The sequence below is a fragment of the Felis catus genome, chromosome X (assembly GCF_018350175.1).
Source record: "Felis catus isolate Fca126 chromosome X, F.catus_Fca126_mat1.0, whole genome shotgun sequence".
NCBI lineage: Eukaryota > Metazoa > Chordata > Mammalia > Carnivora > Felidae > Felis > Felis catus.
Genome location: NC_058386.1, coordinates 91,000,017 through 91,017,991, shown reverse-complemented (window position 1 = coordinate 91,017,991; position 17,975 = coordinate 91,000,017). Strand labels below are relative to the sequence as shown.

Genomic DNA, 17,975 nt, shown 5'->3' with positions numbered 1-17,975 from the left:
CAATATTACCCTCCAATGGGTGTTTGTTCAGCTCAACAATTATGGTATTCAAGGACTATTTTGCACAGCACCTCAAGAAGATTTGCACATACACAAAAGTTATGAGTGGAGAAAAGCTGGACTTTAAAACTGTCCTAGGAATTGGTCCTGGCTTATCCACATACCAGTGCATTTCATCAAATGGTAATGCTTTTGAGTTTCTTTTGAAATGCCAATTTAAGTAACTTGACAATTTTCATAAATCATGCAATCCCAATAATCACAAGGACTTTAAATTTTGACAGGAGACATGCATTTACAAAGTTAAACTGAGGAACTTAAAGGGAATTTCATTAGATTCAGAAAAGCCTAGGGCACAAGGGAACTTCTTGGGGTAATAGAAATGTTCCATATCTTGACTGCAATGGCAGTTGCAGGACTATGTATTATTGCCCAAACTGAAAATGCCAAACTTAAAATGGTAAATGTTATTTGTGTGTAAAATACACCTCAATAAAAGTAAAAGTCAACTCGGGGAATAGAATATATGTCTAGTTTCATGTATATATTATCACTGGACTTGAAGATCAAGTTTCAATTTTGCTCAATCCCTTTTTAAACAGCTTGTGGTATAACTGACAGACAACAAACTGCACATATTTAAATGGCACAAATACATTTTGACACATGTATGCACCCACGAAACCATCATGACGATTCTGATAGTGAATATATCCATCACCCCCACAAGTTTCCTTGTGTCCCTCTGTAACTCACACCAACCTCCAACCACTGATCTGCTTTCTATCACTACAGACTGGTTTGCATTTTCTTAAGTTTTATATAAAGAAAATCATATTCTGTATGCACTTTGGGGGAGGGTCTGGCTTCTTTCTCTTGGCATGATTATTCTGAGATTTATCCATGTAAGTTTTAAAATTTTACACAAGTCTTTGTTACTCAAAACATGGTTACTATTACTGTATCAGGAACAAGAGCAAGCATCACTTGGGAGTTTTGTTAACAATGCAGAAATCTTGGGCCCCAGCTCAGACCTACTGAATCAGAATCTGCACTTTAACAAGATCCCCAGGTGATTTGTATGCACAAAAATACTTGAGATGCACTGTTTTACACCATGGTCTTGCATTTGAAGTAATTCATGAATAATCTTTTCCCCAGGTGTTGTAAAGACTGTAATTAACTTTAACCTAGGTAATAAGCTTTAAAGTCAAGAAGGCTTGACAGTTTTAAGATTCACTGAAACCTGTTGAGAAAATTAAGAGTAAACCTCGAACAGCAGGCTAATGCCCATAATATACAGTGAGAAGAAAACAAACAGTACTGGAAGGGCTGAAAAAAATTTTTTAAAGCCTCACAAGAGGGCACACTTCAAACCAGACCTTGATAAAACCCCATTCCATTAATAAGAATTCAAATACTTCAAAGTATGCAAAATGTCTTCTAAAAGTTGTTTTAAAGCCAATTGTTAGTGGCAGAGTACCTATTACCAGTTTGTCACATGAAAAGGTAAATGTTTAGAACTAATTTGTTTCCTTACAATTAGGTTTTGTAAGACTATTCATATTGGCTCAAGAGCATTGTGCACAGAATTAAGAGAACAGAGGGGTTTTCCCATTTGTACATATTTGAAAGTATACATTAAAATATCAACATAGCCAAACCCTTTGTGAACTATGATTACTTGTTCGAGGAACAGTGGTATGGATGTAGTATACAGGACACTAGTCAAAATGTAACGTTTTAGGGTTTGGGAGGTTTGGGGAGGTCTATGGGGAGCAGAAAGTAGTGGGAAGGATGCAGACGAATTGTCTTAATTCTCAATTAGAGTACAAAAATAGTCTAATTCTGGAGGTCTAGAGGTATGCTAAAGGGAAGGCAGCTGAAAATTAAGTATTTGCTATTGAGAGGAAATTGCATGACATAATTTTCATCATGTACACAGCTCAAAATTCATTTCCCATTTACTACACACTCTACCGACATCTCTACCTTGCTTATGTGTTCTACTTACAGACTCAAAAGTTTGTTGATTTTCTCTCATATAGGAGACACAAGCCTTCCTGATTTCCAAATGATGGACCTGGCTGCAAAACAACTAAAAAGAGAAAGACCAGCTCACTCTCAAGTCATTTGAAATAGCTATCAAATTAAAATGATAAACTGGACACTTAAGTCCACCTTATTCAAAACATATGTAGGACATGGGAAAAATAGGTCCTGACCTTACTAAAATGTTTTTGCCACCCTTAATGAGATTGGGGAGAGATGGTTTGGTCTTACCACCCCCACCCCTTTTCTACTCATGGGCACAGCCTATGAGGTTTCCTTAGGCATAAAATTTAGAGAAAGTAGGGCTGCTTATAAAGGATCAAGATTCATTTCAAAGTTTCTGTAATCCCATCCTTATTTCTCTTACATTCCAAACTGGCATTTAGAAAACAGAAAAGACAGCAAAGGCACAGCAATATATTTGGACTGATCAGCAAAGGCCTACACCAAGCTAGTAAGTGCCAGGTAGACCCGGAAGTTTTTACTAGGAAGAGAAAGGGTTTTTTTTTTTTTTTTTTTTGGTGGGCTACAGGTCTTCTAGCTACAGTACCGTGCCATGTTTCAAACCCTGAAAACTCAGTATAGGGAAGATACATATTTTCCTTTTACCTGCTCCGAAATAGCCCGAAAGAGGCAAGAGGCATCCTTGGCAGTCAGCTTTCGAAACAGCCCTAAGCTGCCTAAATATTCATCCATTGATGTCTCATTCAGAGACTTCTGGCCGCAGTACTTTTTCCATCCTTTATGCATTTTGCCAGGGGTGGGGGTGAGGATGGGGAGAAAGGAACACAAACGCGGCAAGAAGGAAAAAGCAAGGTGCAGGTAGGAATGGGTAGCAGTGACAAGGGCTTGCTTATGCAGGTATCCGGAAAGCAGCCCGGAGTCTAGGGATGAGAAGGCAGTTGTCAGCGCTGTAGAATCCTGGCACTTCTCAGGAGCAGGAGAAGCAAAGGGCTGGCTCGCCCGGTACAAGTCAGGACCCTGTGAAAAGAAGAGGAAGAGCCGATGCTCCTAGGAATAGAGAACTGGACTTGAGAAGACATGGGAGAAGGCACCTGCGGAGCTACCTTGTTGGGGAAGGATGGGATTTACGCAACGAGCCCAAGGTTGAGAGAAGTATGCACAAGCAGCTGAGCTTTGGGACCAAAAGGAAGTCGAGTCTGCAGCTTAACTCAGGGCAACTGCGGCACGAGGCTGCAAACGGACTGCAACAAGGCTCAGGTGTGTACGATGCAGCCTGGCCCACATTGTATCGCTTTAAGGTCTCTCGCCCAAGTTCCCTGCTCCTCTCATAATTTCATGGAGATGAGAGAAAAATATTCTAAACCTAAATAACTAGTAAGCTTCTGTATTAAGAACACCTTTAAAGACTACATAGGCTGGTGTTGGGGGGAGGGCAAGGGTCTCCCTTGATCTATAGGGGCAGAAATCACAGTTCAAGCAAGTAAAATGCCAAAGCAGATTTCTGGATACTTCCGGTATGGGAGTTAAGTAATTTTCTCATTTGGTTCTTCTATATAATAATAACCTTCTGCTAGGATCACAGAAACTAAATCCATTAGCTATGCTAGGAAACACTGATACAATTCTTGACTAATGTCCTCAAGTTATTGTAGAGCATTAACAAAAAGAGACGATGCAAAAATTTTCTTAAAAAATGAAAACAATGGAAGCTTAAATTGAACAGCATGAAAGGAATGTCTTACCAATAACATTTCAGTGTATTAGAGCACTTTTCTGGGAAAACTACTCTAGAGTCTAAGAAAACCAATGTAAACAGGACCGTATTTGTGAAGTTCAAAAACAGAACTGATCACTTGCATTACTTGATTCCACTGTCAAGTGTCTCCTTTTTATTAAATGCCAAAATCAAATTCCTTAATTAAGCTGCTTTGAAAATTGTTTTTCTTGTATCTGTGGATCCAGTAGTAATCATGACCAACGTGCCTATAGGAAAAGCATCAATAATCAATCTTCTAATTTAAGAATGAAATAAAAGCATGGTTAAAAAACAAGTAAAATCCTGACTTCTTTTAGCATATCAATTTGAATTACCTTAATTTCTTTTTTAAAGAAACAATAACACTAGGGAAATTATGCCTTTTGAAAAACCATGAAACATGGTTTGGACAGAGGGATCACCATCTTTTTCTAAGGCCACAAATTCATTGAGGAAAAATTAAAGAGTTATAAATGAAAAAGTTAACTCATTTTGGGAAGTTTTTACCTGTAGAAAAGAATACAAATTCTTCACATTTATCGCTATTTACACTAAAAATAAATACATAAAACTTCAATTAGTACAAATCCACATACTTCATTTTGAGGAAGGAAATCAAAGGGAAAACTGGGAGAAGAAAAAGAGAACCAGAAAAGCAATAGAGCAGGAAATACAATAAAAATTAGAGACAAGGAAACAAAAAGAAACAGAGGAAGAAAACAGAAGAAAAAGGTGGATACAGAAATAAAAAAGAAAAAAAGAGAGGAACATACAGAGAGGGCACACAGAAAAGACCCACACAAATATGGTTAACGGATTTTTGACAAAGGTACAAGAGCAGTTCAACAGAGAAAAAGACACTATTTTCAAATGGTGCTGCACAATCCCATCCATATATATAAAATAGAAAAAAATGGTCTTTATACCTCATCTTTATACAATTAATCTTCTATAACTTAATTATAATTAAAATGGACCAAAGGCCTAAATGTAGAACAAAATTTCAAAACTTTCAGAAGAAAGCATAAGGGAAAATCTTCAAGACCTTGAGTTAGGCAATGAATTCTTAGATATAATAAAAATTAATTGGACTTTATCAATATTAAAAACTTGTGCTCTACAAAGGACACTGTTAGGAAAATGAAAATGGCAAGCCATAGACTGGAAGAAAGTTTTATCAGTATATATCACACGTCTGACTAAAAAGCTTTGTATCAAAAATATAAAAAAAATTCTCAAGTCAACAATAGGAAAACGATGATACAACTAAAAAATGCCCAAATGATTTGGGGTGCCTGAGTGGCTCAGTCGGTTAAGTGTCCAACTTGGGCTCAGGCCATGATCTTGATGTCTGTGGGTTCAAACCCCGTGTCAGGCCTTGTGCTGACAGCTCAGAGCCTGTAGCATGCTTTGGATTCTGTGTCTCCCTCTCTCTGTCCCTCCCTGTCCACGCTCTGTCTCTCAAAATATATGTTGAAAAAATTTAAAAAAAAAACGTCCAAGTAATTTGACTACACATTTTACCAAAGATATAGGAATGGCTACTAAGCTAAAAAGATGCTCAACATCATTCGTCATTAGGAAAACACAAATTAAAACCATTAAGAGGTATCAATTCACACCTACGAGAATGGCTATAATAAATACACAGACCAAGTATCAGCAAGGATGTGGAGAAACTGAAACCTAAGTGAAAGAAGCTAGATGCAAAAGGGGGTTGATTCGAAAAGAGATAGGATTATACTTATATGAAATATACCAAACAAGCACATCTACAGAAAGCAGATCAGGGCTGCCTGTGGTTGGGAAATGAATAGGTATTGACTGCAAACAAGCACAAAGGATCTTTTTTGATGTGATAAAAAAAGTTCCAAATCTGTTTCTGCACATTCCTGTATATTCACTAAAAATTAGTGAATTGTACACTTAAAACTGATCATTTTAACAGCTTTTTAGTTTACATACCCTGTAATTCAAAGTATAATTTCAATAATTTTTAGTACATTGAGAGTTGTGCATCCATCGGCACCATTTTAGAACATTCTCATTACACCCAAATGTAACCACATCCCGTACCAACCAACTGCTAACCCCCTATGCCCACAAACTCCAGGTAACCACCAATCCACTTTCTGTCTCTCTATATTTACCTATTCTAGACATTTTACGTAAATGGGATCATACAATATATGGTCCTGTGTAACTGGCTTCTTTCACTTAGGTTTTAAAGGTTCACCCATGGGCAGCTCTTTCTGCCCATGGATCCTGTCCCCATGCTTTAATAAAACCTTTTATGCACCAAAAAAATAAAGGGTTCACCCATGTTGCAGCATGTATCAGTATTCCAATCCTATTGTTAAACTATACTGTATTTTATTTATCCATTCATCCATTAGAACTAATGTGGGTTGTTCCCACTCTAGCTTTTTATGACTAATGCTGTCAAACATTCATGTGCAAGTTTTTGTTTGGACATGTTTCTATCCTCTTGGGTAACACCTAGGAATGGAGTTGCTTGCTGGATCAATGTTTACCATTTGAACAACTGTCAGGCTGTCCTCCACAGCAACTGCACCATTTTACGTTCTCATGGTGTATGAGGGCTCCCATTTTTCCACAACCTATCCATAATTACAGTCCATCTCTTTACTACAGCCATCCTAGTGGGTGTCAGTGGTACCTCATTGTGGTTTTGTTTTCCATTTCCCTGATGGCTAACAATGCTGAAAATCTTTCATGTGCCTCTTGGCCATTTGTAGATCTTTAAATGAGATACCATCACATACATCTTAAAATGACTAAAATTTTTTAAAAACTGACAATACCAAGTGTTGACAAGGATGCAGAGCGACTGGAACTCTCATATGTTGCTGGTGTGATATAAAATAGTACAACCACTCTAAAAACTGGTTTAGCAGTTTCTAGAAGGTTAAACAGAGTTGCTACATGACCCAACAATTCCACTTCTAGTTATCTACCCAAGAGAAATGAAAACTTCAGCTCACAAAAAACCTGCATATAAATGTTTATAGCAGCTTTATTCATAATCATGATTCCCCCAAACTGGAAACAATCCAAATATCCTTCAATTGGTAAATGGGCAAACTAGCACATCCATACAACAGAATACTTCTCAGTATTAAATGCATACTAAAAGAATGCAGTTATGACACAATGGAAAAGACCAAACTACTGAAAGGGAAACCAGATCAGTTGCTGGCAATAGTTACGGCTATAGGAAAAGGCTGACCACAAAGGGATGGCAGGAAGGGATAAATGGGGATGATGTAAGTATTCTATACCTTTTTAAAATTTTTTAATGTTTACTCATTTTTCAGAGAGAGAGAGAGAGAGAGAGAGAGAGAGAGAGCGAGCTAGAGCAGGGAAGGGGCAGAGAGAGAGGGGGACAGAGGATCTGAAATAGGCTCTGTGCTGACAGTAGACAGGCCGAGGCAGGGCTCAAACTCAACAAACCATGGGATCATGACCTGAGCCAACGTCAAGACACTTAACCAACTGAGCCACCCAAGCGCCCTAGTATTCTGGATCTTGAGTGTGGTAGTGGTTACACAATTGCACATTTGTCAAAATTTATACAACTATACAAGAAAAATGCTAATTTTGCTGTATTTCAACTGAAAAATAAAAAGCAGAAAAACAGAATTAAGTTGAGGAGCTCACAGAATGGACGAGAATGAAGACAAAAACCAAGAAAATTAGAGGGTCACTATAGGATGGCCAACATCTAACCAAAAGGAGGCCCTCCCCAAAAGATAAAAAGTATAAGGGGAAGAAATGATAGTGATGATGATAATGATGAAAGGAGAATTGTAGCACTGCAGGACAGGAGTACCTGTATTTAGAATGAAAGGGTCCATGAAGTAGCTCGAACAATAAAAGCAAAAAAGATGATCAGCAATGCACAGGACATTTCTGAAGTCAGGGGATAAAGAGGAAAAACAGGTCACATACAAATGATCACACATAGGAGTAGCAATAAACTTCTCAATAGAATAACTATAAGCTAGAAAACAATGAGGTTCAGTATGTGAGGGAAAATTATCTCCAACCTTGAACTCTATACCAAGCTATCAATCAGATGAGAGAGAAGCATTTTCAAACATGAAAGATTAAAACAATTTACCTCCTTTCTACAAAGTTATGGAGCATATTTGAAACCAAAATAAAGAAGTTAAACCACAAAATGGGGTATGGGGGCAGAGTCCTAGAAACAGAAGATTCATTGCAAGAGAGAAGCAAAATGATTTCTAAGATAAGAGTGAAAGGGAAATCCCAGGAGGACACACATTCAGCAGGACTAGAGAATAACCAGTTCACATAAAAGGACACAGAACTCCAGAACACACACACACACACACACACACAAGAAAAAAAGAACTCCAGCAGACATTTCAGAAATAAATAATGAAAGTTATGGATAAAAGATATATAACCTCTGGAGAGTGTGGGAATATTTTTATGGAAAAAACGGAAAAATAAGCAAATGAAAATACTAAAACTGAGGTTAGTTTTATAGAAAAGGGAATGTAATCAATGAATGTGGACTACAGGACTCAGATGTGAATACTGTACTTAAGTAATCCTGTCAACACTGCAAACAGATCTCACAAGAACTGAGAAAACTAAATTTAAGTATCATCTACAGACTTCCTACTATGGAAGAAAAGAGGAAGATAAATCCTCCTCCTCCACGTTAGCAAGTCTATAGGTGATATTTAACAAATGAAAACAAGTTTGAATATATTCACTTATAAAACATAAAATCATGCAATATGGTCAACTACTGAAAGCAGAGTCAGAGATGGGGAGAAGTGGACAGCAGAACTGCTGTTTATTATACACCTTGTGGAACTAGTTAATCTTTTATACTACTTACATTTATTATCTTAAATAAAAAACTTTTAAAATATTTGGTAAATGAGCAAGAAACAATAGCATAATAAACTGGGAAAGTAAATGGGAAATAGAATTTTATAGCTACAAGGGACCCCTTATTTTGCAGAAGCAGCACGTTTCAAATAATTCTAAAACCTCCAGGTTTTCATATCCTGTCATTAACAATACTAGGACTAGAATTATGCACTGATTGTTACACAACTATAAAGAGGAATCGAATATCAAAAAAAGAAAAAATGAACAAAGGCTCTGAGGTGGTTAAGTACAGGTTACATTCCCCAAATCAGTACAACAGAAGTTTTTTAAAAAGACCTGTGGGACAATAGTAGACTCCATCTTGTATATAACAGCCACTTGATATTATTTAATACTGCCCTTTCAAAGTATCTATTGCACTTGAAATCTCAAGTGGCTTACTATTTGGGGGGGGGGGGCTTGCTATTTTAAGTAGGCTCCACACCCCATGCAGAGCCCAACTTGGGGCTTGAACTCCAGACCCTGAGGACCAAGACCTAGCTGTGATCCAGAGTCAGACGCTCCACCAACTGAGCTACCCAGGCAGCACCCTGGCTTAGTATTCTTCTACAGCAAACTACTCCAATCCTGTAAACCTCTAGAACAGTAGTTTTCAAGTCAAGGGCTCCATAAACTAGATTACCCCATGCCTAGAGTTCTGACTCAGCAGGTCTGGGGTGGGTCCCAAGAACGTGCATTTCTAACAAGTTCTCCGGTGAAGCCGATGCTGGTGGTCCAGGACCACACTTTGGTGCTCTCAATGTTGTTTCACAAGTTAGTAATAAGCGTTCCTAAAGAATTTCAAGGTGAGTATTTCTGGAAACACTGCACACTATAATCCAATCTTTGAGGTTCACAATGCCCATTAGCAGTATCAAAGGCTCTAAGGAATGCTAAAATCATCTGCTTAATTTTGACCTGGCCTTTTCCATAGGGAAAAGTACTTTGTAGAAATACAAAGATTCTCCAAAAATCTTCCCAAAGATTTGGGAAAAGCCAGATCCAAAGTGAATGGCAGGGAACTTTACCATTCAAGTTGCCAACAGTTTTTAATGCACAATAACTACTGCTATTAAATTGTTACAGAGATTGAAAAATGTTGCTGTACAAATTTGTGATCTAAACCTAAGGTTGCTGTAATAACCACAGAAGATACTGAATGTTCAGGGGTGCTTGGGTAGCTCAATCAGTTAAACGCCTACTTCAGCTGAGGTCATGATCTCAAGGTTTGTGAGTCTGAGCCCCACCTCAGGCTCTGTGCTGACAGTTCAGAGCCTGAAGCCTACTTCAGATTCTGTGTCTTTCTCACTCTCTGCCCTCCCCCACTTGTGCTCTTTCTCTCAAGAATAAACAAACATTTAAAAAAAATTTAAAGATACTGAATGTTCAGTGCTTAGCACAAAGTACTTAAGTATTGAATGCTGTCAGCTGCAACCTGACAAAACAATTCACTAAGAAATTCTTTGGTCAAAAAAAACAAAACAAAACAAAACAAAACAGAAGAACCAGAACAGTTTCACCTAGATTCTACTGGAAATCAAGCCAAAGTTCAAATATAACTCCCCAGAGGTGCTTTCCCCAACACTGATGAAGTTTCTTTCAATTCTGAAAATAATGGAACAAAAAATAATTGCCTTAAAAACTATTAGGTACTATATACTCTGGTTACAGATTAAAATAAATTGAAGTAAATTAAAATAACTTGTAATAATTAACATTACTTGACTTGTCAAGAAACTGATGTGCTTTAACTTTATAATTACTGCTTTTTATATTGTAATTTAACTTGAAAATGTGACTTATAAGTGCTAGAACTGTTTCTTCACTGATCAAATAAGGAAATTCTTTGTAGTAAAACATACAAATACTAGTAGTTTCAGTTCTAAGGTAACACTCCTTTCCTGTTTCAACCAGTTAAATGAGATACATGCCTGAAAAATTTTTAAAGCATACGTTATCTGTGACATACATGGTTCGCTTGTGAATGTATGTATGTCATGATGCTTCAGTTTCTGTTTTAGTTACTGAGAGGCAACATGGTTCCATGAACAGAGTATTATGAACTTGGTTATGCCACCTTCTGAGTCAGTTCCCTCATCTATAAAATGAAGATGGGCTGCGTGATGTCTAAGCTCTTTTTCAGGTCTAAGAAACTGTTGGCTATAGGTGACTCAATGGTGGATAACAGATTTGCCCTCCCTTTCAATGGTCAACTTTGTGATCAACATTAACCATAAAAACAGCCTATACGGGGATTAACCTATTATCCTGGCAAATTATGTGGTTGGCCCACATAAAAATGAATAAATCTTACCTCACCAAATGAAATAAACTGACCTAGATTTTTAAAGGCAACAAAATTTATAACTATACGTGATGATGGCTTTAGCTAAACTTACTGTGGTAATCATTTTGCAATATATGCATGTATTCAATCATTATGTCGTACACCTTAAACCTCTACGATGTTCTGTCAATTATCTAAAACTGGAAAAATAAAAATGACAATCACATGTATGTAACTTGGGAAAGAAGCTGCTGAGAGGCAATAAGTATTAAAAAAAACACTTAGTACTAAATCATTTCACATTTTTAGTACCACGATAACACAGGGCCAATTAAGGGAAATAGCTCAACTCTACAGAACCTCTGAGGTTTTTCATTACTGAAAAATATTAACGGTAAGCATTTTTAACAGCACCCTGAAACTAGAACCTGTCACTTCTTTCCATAGTGGACATTTAAACAAAATTAGCAAAGCAGGATTTAGGAGGAAAGGGAACACAATGGTTCCAAAACAAAATGTGGCCACACGACCTTACTCAACCTCTTCTTCAAACGTTACGAAAAGAGACCATAAAGAATTGATTTCCCAGAGCAGTGATCCTTGTTCAGGTATGCAAAACAGAAGAAACATTACCGAGAGCCACTTGCTTTTTCTGTCTCTTCCCCACTTGCATCTAAAGCACTCTAATAATGGATTAGAAAAAAAAGGAAAGTAATACTTTGCTTAAAAAATGTGTTATACTGGCACAGAAATACTAAAGGTTGTTTTTTGACTTTAAGTTCCTTACAGTGTCTTAACAGTCTACCAACATGGAGAATAAAGACCAGAACACACTTGTTTTGATGCACTTACTTAAATCTCTAAATAATCTTTTATTCTCTAACTAGAACTCCATCTAGAGACTGACTAGAATCCAAAGATGAAATTCAGTGAGGACTTTGCTTTCTGTATCACTTACGAGTATATACTGTGAATTTCAAGGAAATCTAAGTCCATTCCTACTTCTTAAAACAAAAACTCTAACCGAGAAAATGTATTATTTCAATGACATTTTTTATTTTCAAACATGCCACACAATTGGTTTTAGGTCTTATAAATCACCTATGAAGGAAGTTAGTTTTACGAATTCACAAATGGGAAAATTGAGATCCAGAAAATTACTTAGGCCCAGGACTTAAGAATGTTTTTCACTCCTAAATTTGGGGAGTGTATTATCCACCCACTTCACACTGGAAATAGAGAAACAACCAATAAGTTCTGTAATAAGGAGAAATGAACAGTAAAATGATGCAGTATAGGGTCTCACACACACATCATTCCAACAGTGACTATCAGAGTTCAACAAACAAATGTTAAAAGCACACGTAACAGTAAATAAGGTACAATAATACTGTATTGCTTCACCAAATAGTCTAATCTAGCAGATCCTAAAATAATTACTACAAATGAAAAAATCCATTTAGTTCCTTTTACCAATTAGAAACAGTGCTACACAAGACATTATGGGTTATGTACAGAGTTAACAGAATATTAAAAGTAGTTTCGAAATGTGTTTGGTAGGTGTTAAACTTGATAAGTTTATAACTGATATGTCATAAAACTGGGAATTATTAAGCTTACTGTATTTAATCAGAGGGCTCCATTAAAAAGGAGTCTGGTAGTTATCACCAGAACACTAATGAACAACAAATGAAAATACAGAAGTTGGCCTCAGTCTGGGGATTCTTAACCTGGAACCTTCAAGGTACCTGTAAGAACTCCCTGAAATTCATGGCAAGATGTGTATAAGTGTCAGTAGAAAAAAAAGCAATAGTTGTAAATGATCACGTCAATCAAAACAATTTTGGCTAGGATGTAGTAAAAATTCATAAACACAATAAAGAGCTAGGAGAGAAATACCAAAATAGGTGGTATTTAATGGTCTAAAAGACCCAGAAATATTTTTCAAGACTCAAGATCAAAGTCAATAAGCATATATTCTTCATTTCTATTTGAAGCAAGCTAGGTTTGCTCACCTGCTGTCTGGCCACCTACAAAAATTGTGAGAATTTAAGTAACTATTCAATATAAAGACTGTGCTACAATAATCATGTAAAGAGTTAACCATTTAACAAGGAATTAAATGTTTGGTAGTTGTCCTAAATCTCAAAGTAATCTTTTACTGGAACACACCATAGCTACTTCTTTTAATAAACCTCTTGATTTTTAACATCACCCTTTACCAAAAATTCCCAATTGGTACCATTATTTGACAGATCCTTAAATACCATTAGAATATTACACAGATCAGCACTACTGTTTTAGATGCCATTCCTGTAAATATCTGATCCTACAAACTTCATACAATGTGATGACCACATCTTTCTTATGAACCAGACATCCTAGATAGACTGTACAAAATGAATGTGTGCAAGATTACAGTGTTTCCTAATCAAGACCATGAGAGAAAGTGCATTTATCATTCATGGAAAGCCTGTGCTTCAGGCAAGGATTTGAGAATAAGTAAGACACTTCCTCCTCAACTAGACTGTTGAAGGGTTCCTCCAGAGCAGGAGTCACATCTTGAGTGCAAAAAGATTCTTATCATGCATTTATGTTAAAATACTAAATGAGCCAATAAATAAATGGGCTCAAGCTATTTAGGAAGTAAAGCTAAGTAAGAGAACCTGGTGATCAATCAGATATAAAGGGTTGGAGATAATAAGCCTGGAGTACTAAATGGTAACACCATCAATATGGGCAAGGATCTCAGAAGGATGAAAGGAACAGAATTTTAGTTTGGGACACATGAAGCTTACTGTGCTTAGAGAATTAACAGACCTACAGGCAACTGGAAGTACCATTCAGGAGCCCAAATCAGAGTTGGGGGGATATAAATAGGAACATCAATAGTAGCTCTGGGAGTGATGAAAATACCAAAAACATACAAAGAGAAAAGGACCAAAAATAGAACCTAAAACAAATATTTAGAGAAAACAAAAGAGCCAGTAACTTGCAATCACCTGGGAGAATTTCTCCACATCAGTATGCTTTTAAATAATGATGTAAAAACTAAAAAAGGTTACATACCTGTGGTCATCATACAATCAAAATTCCTTAGAACAATCCTGTGACTTCAAATATTCTACCCTCTCACCATAAATGATGGAAATACAATGGAAATCACCATTCTAATTAAAATTCCCAGTCCATCAGACACTTCAGTGGCATAAAACTTCCTTTCTGCGTTATCCTGAGCTCAGTTCCTCATTCCCAAAATGGGAGAGTAACTATTTCAGAGAGTCATTGTAAAGATTAAGTGACCTCGTATCTGTAAACGGCTTAAAATAGTACCTGATACATACTAATCACACAACAGGGGTTAACTATTATTATTTCTTTCCCCACGCCCCCACAAAAATATAGTATTAATTATACAGCAGAAAACAGATTACCACACAACTATCTGGACCACCCATTCCAAATGTTTCCGCCAAATCAGTTTCAAAAGGCCTGCCCATACATCTAATTTCTTAAGACTGTATGCAGATTTTGGGTCATCTCCAAAAATTTTATACTTTGAACAAATGAGATTAGTGCTTATACCATAAAGAAGGGCCACGAAAAATACCTAACAAGTCATTCTTGACTTTCTTTAGTCTTGGAAAACTCTTCCTCAAACTATCAAAGTGGTGGTACACACTTTTATACTATGCTTTTTATCTACATGATTTGCCTTTGAAAGCAAAGTAGTGTTCCAAAGTGTCTAAAATCACACACTTGACAGTATTTTCAGATAATGACTAGCTGACCCTGGAACAACATGGATTTGAACTGTACAGGTCTACCTATACTCACATTTCTCCAATACAGTACAGTATGGTAAATGTAGTTTCCTTAATTTTCTTTACATTTTATCTCTAGCTTACTTCACATTAATAATATAGTACGTAATACACATAATATACAAAACATGGGTTAATCGATGATTTATGTTATCAGTAAGGCATCCAGTCAACAGTAGGCTATTAGTCAAGTCTTTTGGGACTCAAAATTATTTACATGTAAATTTCCAACTGCACAAGGGTCTTGCACTAATGCCCACATTGTTCTAGAGTCAACTATACCTTTAAATGTTCCAGAATCTCAGATCAAGTTCATCAGTTGTGCTCTTACCCACCACCAAATCCTTCCAGCTGTCTTTCCTCCCAAATCATAATAAGCAGCCATCAATACTCCTTACTTCCCAGGGTCGTCCTATAACCTCACATCACTTTTCATCTAACAACAGCAACTGTCTACCATTACTTGTCTACTTCTGAACCTATCCATGATACGAGTTTCTCAAAATACTGAACTTTCTTTTGCTTCCCCATCCCTAGAAATCTAAATACCTCTAACAGAAAACTGTTACTCTAGAAATCTAAATACCATTAACAGAAAACTATTAAATATAAAACGACATTCCACTTTTCCACTGATTTCAAGAACCTGAAGCCTGCCAGGTAATGAAACGAAACGAATTTCAAAGCAAACATTCCAAATAGAATCTTGATTACCATTAATTTTTTCATAAGGACCAATAATAGGTAAACGGGCAATTAATTTATCTGAAGCCTCTTCCCTCATCTATAAAAAGTTTGTAGTACGTATGCTTAATATTCTATTCCAACTCCAAGAACCTACAATTCTTTGTCTTAAAGTCTTCATTCAATCTGGTATCAATCCTACCCATGGTAGTTTGCTACATTCCAAACTCAGAAATCAGTTTTCTAAGTCCAAGGTAAGATTATACCCCAAAGAGAAACGCAATTAAGTGTGAAATTCCTACTAAAATAAACTTCTAATAAATGAACAAAACTCTCCTTGGAAGGGATTAAAGTAACTAAACACTAGGCAAACAACTATAAAGAATCAAACAGCTTACAACATATGTTCTTATGGCAGAGCACAAGACCAGGAGTCAAAGAGCTGCTTCTAGCGGCAGCTCTGTCAAAGGCTGTTATTTTAGACAAGTTGTGACCTCTGGCCTTCCTCATCTGAGAAATGATGGGATTGGACTAGATGACTTCAAGAATTCCTGTCAAATCAAAATGACTCTGAGATACCTTTTGATTTTTAGGCCGAACAATGGATATTAAATTTCACAAAGGTATACAGTCAAGGGAGATCACTACACACAAATAACACCATAGGGTTAAGCCTCTGCTAAATGAAATAATGGAATCTGAGTTATATATTCTTGTGGGAAAGAAAACAGAGGCTTTGGAGTGCCATATTACTTTACAGTTGTCTGATGTTTGAGTAGACCCTTTGTTTAGAATTCTCTATGGTTCATGACATAAAATAGCCAGACTCAGTGATCAAAATACATTTTAAGCAGTAATTTTTCTCAAATTAGAGAAGCACATTTATAAAAGAGCCCAGAAAAGTCAAATCCTCACCGTGTATTTGAAAAGGGCCTCTCCTGTGATATTAGTATAAGATCAACATATAATTATTATTCCTGTAATATCAGTATATCAATATATAACTATTATGGTGCTGTGAATTCTCAACTATGCAGATGTAGATTACTCACTTTTTAGATTATTCTCAGCAAAATTTTAATCGAAGTTGGCTTCCTCCTGCTACCCAGAGTATTTCTCAGCCACCACCTTCTACTATTAGTAAGAATTTATTTTAATATTAGCCTAAGTAAAACAATCAGGAAAATAAATCTACAAAAACATTAAGTAGAGCATCCCAAGTAAAATGTTTAGAACAGTCAATATATTGTAATAACGTTATAGAAAGTATGTCTTTATAGCGTATGCTGTTTTTATGAAGTAGATCTAAAACTTCTCCCAGAAAACTATGAACACTTACAGATAATCCAGTTTATTTTACAGGACTCAAGACTACTTACTCCCATCAGAATTTCATAATGTATCGATCCTGAGCTACATGAACCTAAAAGCCATGTATTTAGCCAATTATATACATCAGATCATATATTCACTTGTAAAACTTATAAGTACACTGAGTTATAAATTGCTCTATGTTGTTACAATAAATGCTTCAATACCACTGTGAGAAGGGCCCTTAGAAAATAACAGCAAGTCCTATTGGCCTAAGTCCTTTGATTTACTCTTTTCAAACCAATAAAGCTTTGATACTGAACAAGGTTATTTTGTCATTTCCTATTTAGATTTTAGAAGGGACTACATCCACTCCACTGAAAGTAGTTTCTCCAAGTACCATAGATCAACTGACTTGATATTTAATCTTGATCACCTTTTTAAGATAATTATTAAACTGTATATTTCACAGAAGAGAACTCATTTTTTTTTAAAGTTTTCTTCCTTAAATTATAAAGGTAAAGACGCTAACTCTCAAATGTCTTTACAAATTGGTTACTGCTTCATTTTTTATTCTAGGACCACCAAACCAATAACTACGTTTGAAGTTCTTGTCAAAGTTTTCAAATTTAACTCATTTTTTTCATGATTCTAAATCAACTGGGAATTTTAAGATAAAACCTGTAAATGCTCACTAAATACTTTACTAAAATAAAAAGATTAAGTAAAAATCTACTGAATTTACTAAATTGCGATGAGGATTTGGACCCAAATGCTAACATTCACACCATAAAATTTTCTATACATTCTATAGATGTAGAAGTTTATTAATTTATATTATTCTGCAAATTTGTATTTAATTTGATTTAACCACATTCCATAGGTTGAATTTGGGGGGTGTTTTTAAAGTGTTCAGAGTTTAGTGTTTATTTTTGTAATCCAACAACTTTATCCAAAAATGCAGAAAATTTTTCTGGCTGGCCAGGAGGAAAACATTTCAGTGTTGATAAGTCCATTGACTGTAACAGCCCAGGAAGCGTGCTAAAACAAAAGAAGAAAAATATTAGGTAACAAGGGAGAAAATGCCATAATTCATCTGCTGCCCACTTGATGACTGATTCTAACTTCCAAGAATACTGTGATGCTTCTCAAACTGTGTATGTGA

The 17,975-nt window shown here is 36.1% G+C and overlaps 1 protein-coding gene across 1 annotated transcript in view; it reads right to left on the bottom strand.

Moving 5' to 3' along the window:
- Nucleotides 1–17,975, bottom strand: part of ALG13 (ALG13 UDP-N-acetylglucosaminyltransferase subunit) — a 61,965-nt gene that overhangs the window by 38,551 nt on the left and 5,439 nt on the right. The window contains 5 exon segments of the mRNA XM_045051270.1: nt 2,015–2,098; nt 2,662–2,832; nt 2,835–2,879; nt 2,881–2,997; nt 3,000–3,033. Coding sequence (XP_044907205.1) covers nt 2,015–2,098; nt 2,662–2,832; nt 2,835–2,879; nt 2,881–2,997; nt 3,000–3,033 — 451 coding nt within the window.